This window comes from Diadema setosum, chromosome 21 (assembly GCF_964275005.1).
Source record: "Diadema setosum chromosome 21, eeDiaSeto1, whole genome shotgun sequence".
Lineage (NCBI taxonomy): Eukaryota > Metazoa > Echinodermata > Echinoidea > Diadematoida > Diadematidae > Diadema > Diadema setosum.
The window spans coordinates 30,450,438-30,466,179 of NC_092705.1; the positions used below are offsets into that span (position 1 = coordinate 30,450,438).

Genomic DNA, 15,742 nt, shown 5'->3' on the forward strand with positions numbered 1-15,742 from the left:
GTGGTGGGGGGGGGGGAGGGGTAAATTAACTCCTTTGAATGAAAAATGTATAAATGATGGTATATGATGGCATATAAACACACATTCAATAGTATGAATAAATCTAAATCTTTCAGTCTGTGTCCGCATGTAACATTATTTGGACAGTGATACAAACACAAACGCACGACATTTGTGCTAGATAGAGAAAATAATCATAATTATTACCCCTGTCCCCCTGTTAATGAAGCAGATGCAATTCCGTTGCAGTTTATAAAATACAGACATTAAAGTGCAGATGACCGTATAAAGCAAAACGTCTATAGTTTTTTCTTTTTTTGAGACAGCCACATACAACATGGCAGAAATTAGTTTGGTATATGTAAACACTGTATATATTACAGTATAAATAGATTAATTTGGTTATATGAATAAATACAATGTACATACTCTAAGGCATATAAATATCGTGTATAACTGTTATACTGCCTCTGCAATGATGATAAAATACAGTTAGAAATAGTGAAAGAGGAGTACTTTGTCAAGAGCGGTTGCCCGGTTTATATTTTGTCTGTTTGTTTGTTTGTTTGTCTAACAATGTTTCTTCACCCACCCGGTGACAGTAAATGTGTATAGGTCCAAGATGGGGACCAAGCAGTGCTCAGGTATCATAATCAGAATGATTATGACAAAATTATCTCAAGGAAATAGTGCTTACAACTAAAGATGCTACGTGTGCACGTTATTATAGTCATCATCAGTATCAATACCAATATCTGCACAACGTTCGAATCAATCTCCTCTTTGAATATTCTTACCTATTTGAGAAGCCATTTCTTTCCCCTCCCTTTTCAAGTTGACATGCATGTTTACCGCAATATGAAATTAACGAGTTACAGTTCTATGATCAATGCATAAAAACATTATCATGTAAGGTAAAAATTTAAACTGTCTTGACATATAGAATTGTAGAAGGCACAGTATCAGCGTGAAATGATAGCTGAAAATTCAATGTCATTCTGATAGAGCGAAGTTATAAATGCGAATAAGGAGCATACAACGAGCATACTCTCTTGAAGAATTTAGTCATCTATATATCCAAACGAACCTTAATTTAATGTCTTGCCAATCGTTTGAAATTGTCGTCTTACATTGTCAAGACGTGTAGACCTATTGGAGAATCATGCAATATGGCGGAGGAATACCAGTTGCCATGGTGACGGATTTCTAATTTTACCTATTTTTATCATTCTTAATTTTTAAAATGCATTATGTCACTATGTTAAATATACATGATATACAAGTAAACTGAAATCGCAGAAGATGAAAGTTACAGGATAGCTTTATTTTCAATAGCTCAGATATCTAAATGTATGGAATGCTATTTTATCAGATACGGGTATTCCAATTTCTTATGTAAGCTCGCATTAGGCCTATATAGCAATTTTGAACTTCTAGTGGTACAGTTGTAATATGTTGTGGCCAGTCACTCATTTTATGTTTTTATTTTGTTTCATTTCTCAGAATGTAATTATATGACGTGTTCTCAGTTATTTTCTCTTTAAGTGTAACTCCCATGTACTTTTTTATTTGCATATGGAAAATGAAATATATCATATCTTTGTTTGGGTTTAAAGGTATCATTAAGGATTTCATACTGTTAATAATACCGTGATTTGTTTCGTTGATTACTCTCTAAATTGTTCTCTTTTCAATTGTGTAATTTTTATATTTCATACTCATCAAAATTAGTATCCTACCATTTTTGGACACACCATCTCCCCCCTTTTTTCCCCGTCTATACGGCAAAGCTGAATGGATAACATCGCGTTCTCACTCAATATCGAATTGTACTTGTTTTGCAGTTCAAATGTTATATGTATCATGTTATTTAGCTTTTTTTTTTATATACTAATATACGGTGTACATACTTTGTGAAATCATTTGTAATTCAGCCTCGGGCTGCAATGGATATTTCCACTGGATGAAATAAAGATAGGCCTACAGTGGAAGGTCGATATACAGAGATCTGATATAAAAAACTAATTTCTCCAGTCGCAATGAATTTATTCCCTTTGTTTTGTATTGTTTATTGATTACTGATATAACAACATATCAAATATGTCCAAAGGATTTCGTAATACTGAGTTTCTACTGTACCATTAATCAGCTAATGTCTTTCCAATTCTCAGTTCGTCACAGCGTGATAGTACATGCGAACTTACTTACTTGTCTCGATTAGAATGTTTGAGAACAGGGGAGAGAGAGAGAGAGAGAGAGGGGGGGGGGGGGGGGGTAACCCTCTTCAGGACATGAACTGCTTTTGTGCACACACTTCTCACAACCAGGGCCCCATTTCATATAAAGTTGATATGATAGCAATTCTTGCTGGAATGGCAATTGTCATGGTAATGACAAGAATGCAGCTTCCTGATTGGCTGTTTCTATGGGAAGTTGTCATTCCAGCAAGAGTTGACATCCTAACATCTTTTATGAAACGGGGCCCAGAATTTGGCTCTTCCACACGAGATGAAAATGATAAAGCAGCAAGAATGAAATCACGGCATCTAGGAAAGGTTTTACGTCTGATCCTGGACACTTCATTAGCTTGTGTGACAAACATTAGGTCCAGATGCAGTGATTTGATTCGTGTTTCTTAATGAAATCTTACCCAGATGAATCAGAACCTTCAATAATTGAGATGAAAATCAACAAATAAAGAAACAACCACTGACAACAGTTCAATTATTTGTATAAGTACATTTTCTTTTGACCACAGTCATCAAGTACAGAGTATTTGTGTTTTCTTGTGAATACATCAGAAGTAATACACTTGGTACTCTCTTGTTAAATCTGGCTTCTCTATTATATTATTCCTCATGAGCCGACTTCCTAATTACACATTTTATTCCATTATTTTAAGCTGTCATAAACACTATAAGGTGAATACAGAAGTACTTAGCAATTTCCTGTCAAGAATGTCTATATCAAGATTAGATTAAGTAGTTCAAAATTCCAGATACATGTATCTGTAAGACCCGGTTATGATAAATAAATCTAAATTACAATGACACTATCAAATTTTTCACATCTATGAAATTCCAGGCATGTTACACTTGTGTCCCTTTTGTGACTCTATTCAAATTTATCATTTATTCAAAAATGGAATACCCTTCACCAACACTTTACAGAACTAATGAATACAAATGAACTGTATAATTCTTGAAATACTAGGAATCATGATCCAAAAAATTTAAGAGCAATTGAATACATGCATGTATGCATATGTTTCTCAATCCTCTTGACACATAGCCATTCAGTTTTGTGAATCTCAGTATCAAAAGCACATGAATGGCTGTTGAAAGACAAAAAGTAGTGCACAGTTACATAAATCTGTATAATTTTGGATCATTAATTTGCCCATATATGTTGGCTCCAATTCATGAATCAATAATCTATGATCTGATTTGACTATATTCTCAAAATTATATTCCTTTCTAGACCAATTACAAGCCTTCATCATACCACATCCATGACAAGTACAAATATATAAATACATCCAGCGCAAAGGCACAAATAACTAACTGTACATGAAAGGAATGGTTAAAACTTTTATATAAGTTATGATAACCTCATCAAGTAACAATACAGCAATGTATAGTGATTGAACAAATCTGGCATTATGTGTAGACTATTGCATGTACATAATATTCTGTTTCATGTGTCATGCAGCTTATGAAGTTATGCCAAGTTCGCAAGGCCAACTTGGCCCCCGATACTGCCTCACGCATCCAAACCACACAAATCTTCAATTTGCTTTGGCATACCACTTAGCCACAGCATCACACTCAAATATTAAATGGCCACTACAAATGGCTGAGCAGTGTGATATCTATTCTGCCAGATATACAATCCTGTGACTCATATTTAAACTTAACCTCATTCTTCACAATAATTTCTGCAAAAATATACAAATTGACTGCTCCACGAAGAGATTTTCTCACTTCACTACAAAATCAAACCTGATCATCTTGTCAGATGTCATTAATTTACAGCAAGACTCAAGAACAGATTTGTACATATACAGTCCTCTGTTTCTTTGAAACAAGATCAAAGATGTCACATTTGTTTCGTAATTTTGACAGCTGTCACAATGAGTGTTTGATTAAACTACAAGGATATACTGTATTGCATACAACCTGACTTTAGGCACATAACATGCACATCTAACCATGTTCCTGTTACGCAAACACTGAAATACTATTTCAATGAGAATTTCCAAGGTTTGTTTAACATATGATATACCTTTAAAACTAATAACTGAAATGTATAAGGTAATGTACTCTAGAACCATGTAAAGATAATTGCTAAAGAAATAAACATGCATTAATTTGACTTATAGACATAACATCTGTCACAGTTTACCAAACATGACTATGCTCTAAGCTTGTTTTTAAAGACTAATTTGGCCATTTACTGCACTTTCATACATGTATCATTATCTCTTATATACATGTATGTGTGCAAGGCCAGCATACTTGAACAATAAAGTCAGACAAATCTGCTAAAAATAAACTTTATGAAAAACCATAATGAGTACAGTATATTGCATTCCTTACATGTAATGAGAGATCAACGTAGATGTTTAGATTGTGTTATTTTCAACTTCAGCCATTTCTCGATTGATTTACATTGCTAAAAAGGAACTCGACAACTTTCAGTTTTGTGCCAAAATTAACGACCCAAATTTCTGCCCCTGGTCAAAGACAAACACAGTAAAAGAATGACTTCACTTCCTAAATTGACTTCAGCCATAGTTTAAGTAGCAAGAATATCATGTCCTTTTCCTCAAGTGTTATATTTGAGTTACATCTTTATCTTTCTCACAATGAAAATGTCCCAGTACTGTCACATAAAAAATAATCAAGAGAATGAAAACAATTCAAACCTGAACTTAAAGAAAAACTCATACAAGCTCTGACCTTAAGACATGTGGCACAATATCAAATCTTTCTAAGGACAATATTGTGGTTGAAGAAATAGAAATATTGTAGATGAACTATGCATACGCGTGTGACTTGGAAATAGCATATCTTGTAAATTTAATGAGTGAACATGTATGTAATCTATATCTTTGGAATAATCATACCAATAGATTACATCATCAAAGATCTGAATCCTGATGAGGTATGAATACAAATTGGACTGATCACTAATTTCAAACCAATCTACTCATCTAACAATACTACTTCCTCTTGAGTCTCAAAAAGTAAAAGCAAAAGCTCCCTAGAAGAATTTCTACATGGAAAGGGAAAAAAATGATCTATAAGATATAAACATACTTTACATATGCTTGTAACCCCTCCACCCCCCCCCCCCCCCCAAAAAAAAAAAAAAAAGAACAACACTTGTAGTCCATAGAAAACTCAATCCAGCAGCACAGAGCTTCAGGGGGAAAAAAAGTTCTAAAATTCTAGAATAGGCTGCAAAGTTTTCACATAAACCAAGAAACCACATCTAAAACAGCATGCATTCAGAACTACCGATATTATCTGAATCAGTCATTGCTTGCCAGCTCATTATAAGTAAGCCAAGGGCAAACCCACTAAAGTACATGTACTTGCTTTCAGAATGCTACACTCTTAGATTGATGTCACATCGACTTCAACAATTAAAGCGATAAATGAAACTGATCTATTTTGGTCGGATGGAAGGAAAGTCTGACAGTTTTCATATCTACTAAATACTCTGTTGAATGATCACACAAACAGATCTATTGGAGGACATTTGCTGAAAGACATAGTCATGTGGTGACAAAATGTGATTGTTGTTGCAGAATTCCTCTCCTGAATACAATGAGTAAATGAATAGTAATATATGCATGTAAATTACCTCAGATATTTTTCTTTCCTTTCTTGTAGCAGAATACATCTCTAACATGTAAATCATCAATATATATGGATTAAAAAAAGATTCAGTTTAAATAGTCCAGACATAATTTGTCAGGTAAAGTCATATTCAGCAACAGCAATCATGAAATTTACAGTGTCAATCAATATCTCAAATTCTTGTTAATTTCTTCAAACATTCCTAGTGTACGTTAAAAAAAAAAAAAAAAAAACTGTGCTAGCAAACGTCCTTTCATTACAAAATCTTGATGAGATATACGTGTTTCTCTTTAGTAATGATGAGCTTGTGTTCAGTGTTTTACCACTTTCACCGTGAATACATTTTATTGTACATCATGGAGAGTACCAAAAATACATTTCATGCCCAGGGTAAGAATTCAAAGGCATCTGCGGCATGGAGATAGGAAACTCAAAGTGTGTCAAAATTTTACACGAAATTACCAATATATAAGAGAGAGTTGTTACAAAGTCACAACATCCAAGTACATTTCTGTTAAAGGTTCACATCTTTTCTTTGGTATTTTCTATTTCAGCTCACTCGTGGCTTGACCAGATTTTTATTTCCACTTTGCAGTTGAAATAATATTTCCCTCCAAATCAATCTTGATTCAAACTAATACAGAGGTTAATGAGTGACATTTTAGAGTTTAACTTTGTATGTCATGCAAACAGTATCCGGAAAAGACAAAGTCGATATATGTGTCATTTGAGCTCTGATTTAATTTCTCTGTGCCAAAACATTTGATATTCTACAGCAATGCATTAAGAGCTCTAAATAGTTGGATGAATGTAGTGAAGGATAAAAATCAATATCCTTATTCTTCATAAATCTGCAACACTAATTCTATAAGTATATGCCAAGATCTTCCAGGGCATTCCATCTGACTATGAATCAGCCGCAGTGTACCAATCTATAAATTTGTTATAGACAAATTACAACTGGGCCTGTGTCTTAGATATAGATCGTACATCTAGATTTAAATAGATTCAAACGTGTTTCAATTTATGTATCTCCATAGAAACAAACATGTTTTAACTGGAAACGTATCAAATGATCCCCCAAATTAGGAAACAAGATCTTTTTTGGTATTCAATAGACATACCCACAGTCGTACGTTCCATCACACCAGCTACTGCTGTCACACAGCCAGAAGATGCATTCAAAACTCTCTGAGTAAATAATACACACACCAGATATCCTATATCCAAACACCATGTGACAAATCCACTAATTTTTTTTTTTTTTTCAAATGATATGCAATAAATGAAACTCATCTATTTTTCTTGATCTATCACTGCCTCCATTAAGAGCTGAAATAGTTCATATGCTCATCTTTGCATCATGCATACAACTAACCTTCATATTGGATGGCCATTGGCATTTTCCTGATACAACATACAAAACCTTGGACACATATTACGAAGGTACATTGCTTTAAAGTGTTCATTAATCTCAGACTCTGTTTGCTACTTCAGAACTCACCCAGGCTTGGCCATTACTTAAATGAATACTGTACACCCACCAAAACTTACAGTGGAGAAACTTTTTAATATTCAACGATGAATTTAGAACATTCATCATATTAATACATGTTATCTTCTATGTAGATGCCAATAAGTTTACATATTCATTGCTCATCTTACCCCCCCCCCCAAAAAAAAGAATAATAATAATAAAAGACACATAGCAGATACTAATGGTTTTCTTAAACGTATGGTTGTTAAAGAAAAACCTTTCTTAGAAATTGAATAGAATACATCACAATGAATCCATGCAACTATCAGGAATACAGGATATATTACTGCTGGGACAAGGATGCAGCGGCAGATTTGTCGACACGCGTCTAGCTACGGACCTGTCAATCAAACTGCAGCTGATGACAGGAGGGGAGAGATCCTCCATCTAGATTCATCTCACATGCTGCTTGTTCATGTTAGTCAGCATCTGACTGATGTAAGAGGTCAGGAGGTCATCCATCTTGTAGCCCTAAAGAGCAAAAGAGAAATGAAAATATGGAAGGACTTAAACAACACTTGAAAAATATGAAGGAGTGAAAATTATAATAAGGACAAATTGGGATGAAATGAAAGTCCTTTACTTCACCTATTTGATAGAGTTTGATGTTTATACAAATGTATTATTCTTGCAGGTTGCTTTTATTGCAACTGATTTATGTTGATGAGAGGTACTTTGTCAATAACTGTGAGGTTTGTTGACTCACTACAAAGATATATAACCAAAGAAACTACTTAATCTTTGCCAAATTTATTTGAAACTATGTAGAGTGGATGCATTGGTAGATTAAGCTGTTTATTTATGTCCCATATGGGTACAGTGGACTCCCGTTATAACGATATCCTCAGGACCGGCAGTTTTCTTTCATTATATCGAAATTTCATTATATCTGAACAAATAAACAATAAAAAGACAAAGAGCCGGTAATGTTGCTGCCTGAATTTTTATTTTGTTGTAACCGGAATTTCGTTATAACCGTGTTTGTAAAAGGGGAGTGCGCTGTATCACATCCCAGGCTATTATCATATGAACAACCTGCCATGACCGCTTAGATTTACATAGTGGAAATATGCATCATAACTTGCTTCATGAATCTATGTAGCTGTCTGGAGGAGAAATTTCACTGGATATTTTGATACGAGGTGGGATGTTACAAAGTTACAGATAAAATTAAGAGCAGGCGTCTACGACACACAAACTCAACATAGAGGTTTAACCCATGGAGGATGGTCTGATTTTGCTACAACACACATTTCCCATAGACACTTGTCAGAGTAAACTTGGGATTCATCCTCAATGGGTTAAGTGATGATTCTCCTAGCACCATTCATTCCACTTGAATCAAGTCAACAGAGGGGGAAACACTTACAAGGGAGGTCTCACAAAGCAGTTTGGTGCCCCCGACCAGATTTCCGATTGTCATGTGGAAGTAGGTGTTCCCCGAGCTCCAGTTTGAGATCTTGGTGAAGGGGTAAGTGGCCAGAGGTTCCTGCAGAGAAATGGGTGATATTTTGAGGGTTAAATGACTATCCGGGTTGCTTCAATTTGTTGCAGTGAAATCATTTGGGTGCACCCGTCCTGCATTTCGTAACTGAACTACATTGTAACATAAAACCAGAAACACTCGTGCCATGAAACTTTGGCGAAATGGAGCTGGCAGCCTTTATCGCAAAATAAACTTTTTGTGAATTGCCGACTATAGAAAAATTACAAGTATACTACATTTGCTGGCATTCGGTGCATTGTGTAAAGAAAAACTTTCATGTGCATTTTACACTCATGAATCTTGGCTCCTCACGAAATTCACAAAAGTTTCTTGCATGCAAAAATCACTCCTCAAATGCACAAACAGAAATCTAAAACATTACTGTTATTGTTTGCTTGAGGGTTTTTTTTTGCCTTAAAAATGGAAATAAAAGAAACAAATATATGATAAAATGAACCAGAAATTGGCTCGTTCTTGCCTTGTTCCTGGGATCTATGAGGTTCACTCCATGCTTGTTGATTGCAATCAGCAGAATATCTGGAAGATGATTGGCTGAAGTTTGCTGCAGAACAAAAATGTTAATATCAGACAAAACACACCAAAAATTAACAAACGATCAGGCTGAAACTCACATGAATACTGGATTCAGAAATATCAGCATAATACTACATGAAGTCAGTTTGTTGAAGTAGCAGACTATCAAACTAATCATGAAAAGATATGTGGTGTTTAAGAAAGAAACTGGTGTTGAAGGAAGAAACGCTCAATATATCCTGTGCTCAATGGGTTAGGTTTGAAAACAAACTTTAGAGATGGATGCAAAACAGATGGGTGTTGTCATTTTAAAGCTTTCGTGTAGTGAAGAAGCGGGCTTTGATTTGCATATACTAATATGTGAATGGGATGGGGCTGGTGACCTTGGAAGTGCGTGTGTGTGTGTGTGGGGGGGGGGGGGTGGCCAAGGAAGGAACCTGATTGTAAATGTGACACGTTGCATGCACGAAATGAAGTCCACATATTAACTACATGTATATCACATCACTATACATGATCACAATTACAATGTAATCACATTCAACGTGCAACATACATTGTGTCTTTCTTGAATGGAGTGACTCTTTATCATGACTGTGTACACTGTCAGACATGAAATATACTACAATTGTAACTGTAGAACGTAATATAAGGAATTATTCACTGATAGATACAAAATGTATCTCCCTTGCTACACGAAAAAGAAAATGCGAAGAAAAATGAAGTCTAGGATTCAAAGCCCATTTTCCAAATAATCTGACCCCTGGTAAAAGGAAAGCACCGAAAAAATAAATAAATCAGATTCTGTGTTGGGCTTGCCTCTGGCCTAAGTCATCATCCTGAAAGCAATTATTTGCTTTTGACTGAAAATAAGATACGCTAATTATCATCAAACACCCTCATCCCTGTCAAATCTTACAACAAAGTGTGTATGGGATTGAGAAAGAAGATGACATTAAAGTCATAACAGTTTCAGTTTGAAGGCATTTCCTGCAATCAGTGGTACATTGTACACACAGCCTTTTTGAGTCCATTAATGCATTCACCATTAGATCTCTTTATATGTTTCTGTAACAGGTGCCAAAGCATTTTTCCCACACACAAACAAACACACACAATACATACTAATATCCACAAGTGAAGATACAAACTACCCTTGTACAATGTAGCTTTGGTAGCAATAGGCATTACCATAAAAGAAAATCATGGCCATTGCTCATACACTATACACAGTTTTATAGCCATTCTAATAGCAACTGCACAATACTGTCTGGTAATTTGGTGACATGCACAGTGAGGGGGGGGGGGGGGGGGAGGGGATACAGCCATGCAGGTTCACAGGTCATCATAAATCATGAAGTGTCAAGGTATAGTTGTGTTTTGTTTTTTGTTTTTTACTTAAACTCCATGGTGATAGCATATCAGAAATGATTGCCTATAGATATATTCATATCTATATCATAATTGCCACGTTAACACAGTAGACAGTACCTCTCTCTTTCTCAGGGCCTTCTATTCCAAAGTGTATGTATGCTATGTATAGCATATACATACTATTTTCAAAAAGAAACTACTCATCAACTTTTAAGTTCAAGTATCAAATATCTTCATGAAGGCTTTTGTATGAGACATGAAAGTGTCACTTTTTACCATAAACTTTCCCAGATAATGATGAGATATGGTGAAGGAAACGAGGGATATACCCCAAGGTAAGTCCTTGATTTCAAGTCAGGGATAGCAGTCGGTCTTTTTGTATGGATTGTTATTTCTTAGACTGCATTTCAGTTTTAATTTGCTTATATTCAAAATCAGCTTCAAAGTTTGCAGCAGTATCATACGACAACAGATAAACTAGTTAATGTTTCTGGGACGAGTCATAATTTGCATCATTTTCTTGGCTTGTAAAAAAACTAAAGCGATTAAGTAATGTGAGCGAGAAAGATGTCTGGGCCTGCAAACCTCCTCTCCTTAATACACATTCTTGTATTTGATCTTCTGAGAAGGTTGTCCGACCTACAACAAGCTGTTACAAATGGCAGGTACAGAAACAGCCTTTGGAGAATTTTTATACTGAGAATATCTATCAAGTCACTGCTCTTGTCATATGGGCTCTAATGAAATGTAATCTTGTCCCTAGACTATGCAGCCACACAAGTGTGATTAAAGATAACATATTGTAGTTTGCAGATTTTAACCCGTTGAGGACGGTTTGATTTTGCTACAACACACATTTCCCACAGACGCTTGCCCGAGTATACTCGGGACTCGTCCTCAACAGGTTAAGGAGTGGTATGATAAATTCAGACAGTTTTGCAGTCTTGATCCAAAGACAAGAACACCATGCAACTATATAGTGATAATAATATTTCCAAACAGATGAATACAGGTTTGTGAATTTTTAAGCACAAGCAGTGAGGATGAACTGTTAAGAATATGTGACAGTAAAATCTGCTGTATCACGACTGTTAACAAATTCATATAATGTACAGAATCACAAGGTGATGGAAATATACGAGTTGTGAGAAAATACATGCTGCACTCTTCCTGGGGAAAAAACGACAATAATACTGGACTGATTATAAGGTTGGATACAGAAGTGCATCGTTCGCATGCAGGAGTGTATGTGGGGATAGAGGATCTCCACTAACTCACCGACTGATCAGAATTGCTTTTTAATGGAGAATACATGGAAGATTGTAACGCCACTGACTGAGAGAGAGAAATGAAATGATGAGCCAACACAGACCCTGATAGTCCCACATATTCAAAGTGCTGTTAGAGGAATATAACCCCAAGATCCCACTGGGTGAAGAAGATATGACAGTAATATAAAATAGTCCCACAGGATGAAAGTGAAAACTATGAAAGTATGAAAACAGGTCCCACCAATATGAAAAAAAGAAAATCATCAAAACAATAGACTGAATCCTTGGTGAAAACGTAAATTGAGTATTCAGAGAAAATAGAAATATAATGCAATAATGTAAGACATTAATGTCTTGATCCTCATAAAGGATGACATACTAATGACATGAGAACACAAAAGATCGATCTGACAGTGTACAATTTACTTGTTCAGCATCTCAAACAACTCGTGTCAAATCCAATTTTAACAAACCCTATGGGGGTCCTCAACCTGCATCAGTTTGATAAGTCTCCATTGAAAACTCTGGATATGTAGTGTAACCATATTAAAATGCTTTGTCAATGATGTTTTAACCAAAGCTTGAAATATACTTGAAGTCTCTGGTGAAAAGTCTGGATATGCAGTCTAAAAATTGAAAGATGTACACTTGGCCAATGACATAATGAGGAAAGCTTAACCCTAACTAGGCCGGGGGGGGGGGGGGGGGGGGGGGGGGGGGGGGGGGCCTCCGAGGCCCCCCCCCCCCCTCGACGTTTCGCGCGATGTATCGCTAACGCGAAAAGCTATCGCCGCGACGTTTCATGACTTTTTTCTGTAGAGTCTCCCGCATCTTTTGACACCAAATTTGCGATGCCCGGGTGCACGGTTCCGAAGTTTCGCATATATAAATATGTATGTGCATGTCAGACCAAAAATAGCTCAAAAACGTGAATTCGTGTACAATTTCAATGGAAAGTGTGCTTACAGTCAAATTTCATAAAAGCATGTTTATTTTGGGGTTTTATTGATTAAAATCAATTAATAACATATTTTCTTGTTCGGAGCAATGTCGTGGACAAGTTTCATTGAAAAAAACAATGGAAAAAATAAAGTCGAAAAACAAAGAAATACATAAGAAATTCAAAAAACAATAAAATACTTCAGAAATTTTTTCAGATGGCTCAATTTTTTTCTCTTATATTTGCTTAGGACACTAAAAAGAATATTTACACAAAAAAATGTGCCCATTTTGAGCTTTATTTAGTGATTTATACCAAATTGTCTGATTTCATTGCATCATTATGCATAAATTAGCATAATTTAGCATAAATGATAATTTTTTAAAATCTAACTTCGTAGTACTTTAGATTACATCATAGGCAATGTGTGTGCCAATTTTCGTTGCGATCGCGCGGTCGACGGCTGAGATCGGGAGGGGGGGCCTGGGAGGCCCCCCCCCGGCTCTATGATCTACCTAAATAGCCCGGCCTAGTTACTAGTTAGGGTTAAAACTCCGACAAGCAACAAAGGCAAACGTTTGAAGGAGATATGAAACAGAGATGTAGCAACAATACAGACTGAAAAGGTTAGGCATCTGAAAATATATCCAATGAAATGTTAGACAGGTTGCCAGGATTTCATTCTATAGGAAAATCATCTTCAGGCACTGGTAGGTAATATGACCAAATGGCTATTTTTTGACAGATTTACATCATCACTTTTGATATGACTGTTACTAATATAGCATGAAGGGCTTCGGTAACAGCCGAGAGGATGCTAGGTATTTTTGTAGCTTCTGCAGTTTATTTGTAACTTTGAACTCCTGCACATTTGTATATGCATTTTCCAGTCTTACTTGAAATTGAATCAAGATGAAAATGTGTAGAGCAACTTTCAGAAGAGCCTCATACATATATTTTTTGTTATTTGAAATAGATCTGTACATGTGTTCTGAACAAAAATCATTTCAAACGTACAAATGTAGATTATCTACATCTATTCCAAAACAAAAAACCCAAGAAAAAAAAAATCCTAATCCAGGAGCAGATTAAAGACAGACATTAAAGCAGTATAGATGGGAAGAAAGGGCGGGTGGGTTTAAAAAAAACCAACAACAACAACTGGCGTATTCTTCTGATACAAAATGCCACTATTCTCAGACATCTCTGGCTATCAGACATTTGAAGATAGAGCTAGAAAGAATATATCGTCGCTGGGGTGACAAAAACCTCGTATCTCAAAATTGTCAAATGTTCAGGAGAGCGAAAAAACATGGCGGCCAAAGCACTATAGTGAATGGGAAAGCCTTCTCTTTGACATGTCATGGTGGCTTCATTTTTGGAGTAAGACAGTTAGGATTTGGCCAAGACATCACTTGACCCATTATTTGACCATTAAGCTAAAAAAATTTTTTTTGACATTTTTGAGATACGAGGTCTTGTCACCCCAGCGACGATATATGAGACCAGTTTACGAACAGACTAAAATTCTATGCACACTATGTATCTCTTCAGAAAAAGTCAAACTTGACTGAGACTGGCTTTACATAGCAACAATTTGGGCAAGCAAACTAGATACAAAGCAATGAAATGTGTTGAGAATTTGATATGGGTAAACAAGGCAGCTTGTTACTTTTTTTTCTTTTTTCTTTTTGTCTGAGGAGAGAAATACATTTAGTAAATCAGTTTACTGGAACATGATGGACACTCTCTTTTCTTTCTTGTTTTTTCTTTAACAATATTCATTGTAGGGTTGCTTTGCTTGTGTCTTTCCCCAACTCTAGTTTCTTTTAATGTATACCTACAAACAGTCTCTGAAATTTAACTGTTATTCAAAAGACCAAAGGACATAAACAAGGGGTATTTGAGCAAGACTTTATTCTATCGCTGTATAGCAAATGAGAACGATTACCGTTGAACAACACATAGAGTACTAATTTCTTTCCCTAATTTTATGCATCATGTGTGAAATCTTCTAGGCAACTCCAAAGAAGTGGGTTGGAAAGGCAGAGATCTAAAGCTTTCATATTTGCCGTGGATACTCACCCTGACTTCAAAGAAGGCGGAGCCAAAGGTCTGCCACCGGTAGATGATCTTCAAGAAGGCGATCTTGGCGTCGTCCTGAGATTTACCCGCATGCTTGTTGTAGGCTCCAACGATAGACTGAATCAGGCAAAGAAGGGGGCAGAAATTACATAATAAATTAATTCAGAGAGATCTATTGTGGGTCTCTAAGAGCAAGTAACACCCAAAATATCAGAATATTCTAGCAGAGGAAAGGAATTTTCTTCACTAAAATCTTGTTACAATATAAATCTCCTGTAGGTCTAATGTCTCGATTGACAAGAAGTAAAAATTTCAAAATGGTTGAAAATGCTAGAAGAGTAGAAGTGGGTGAATTCTTCTGAAGGTCAGATTCACTTCCTGGGATTTTTTGGTTTTGGTTTTGGTGGGTTTTTTTTGTTTGTTTTTGTTTGTTTGTTTGTTTGTTTTTTAAGAAAGAATTCCTGTCAACCCTGGGACTTCAGAGGAAAAAAATCAAAGTTTAAGACAGGGTCAAATCTAGAAAGGTTTTTCTGTGTATGTGTGTGAAGTTCTCAGAGAGGGGGTATGTCTTGATCATCTTCAAAATAAGTACAAAGTAATGAAGGAGTAAGATACTCTTGTTATGCTTTGGTTTTTTGTTCTCCTAAT

General features: G+C 35.7%; 1 protein-coding gene across 1 annotated transcript in view; it reads right to left on the bottom strand.

Annotated features, from left to right (window-relative positions):
* Positions 1–7,560: 7,560 nt before the first annotated feature.
* Positions 7,561–15,742, bottom strand: part of LOC140244162 (myosin-VIIa-like) — a 65,507-nt gene continuing 57,325 nt past the window's right edge. Inside the window, exons 41-44 of the mRNA XM_072323792.1 lie at positions 15,095–15,211; positions 9,369–9,452; positions 8,774–8,893; positions 7,561–7,875 (exon numbers count right to left, since the gene is read on the bottom strand). Of these exons, the coding sequence (XP_072179893.1) occupies positions 7,798–7,875; positions 8,774–8,893; positions 9,369–9,452; positions 15,095–15,211 (399 nt within the window). The 3' untranslated portion in view covers positions 7,561–7,797. The remainder of the gene's footprint in view (positions 7,876–8,773; positions 8,894–9,368; positions 9,453–15,094; positions 15,212–15,742) is intronic.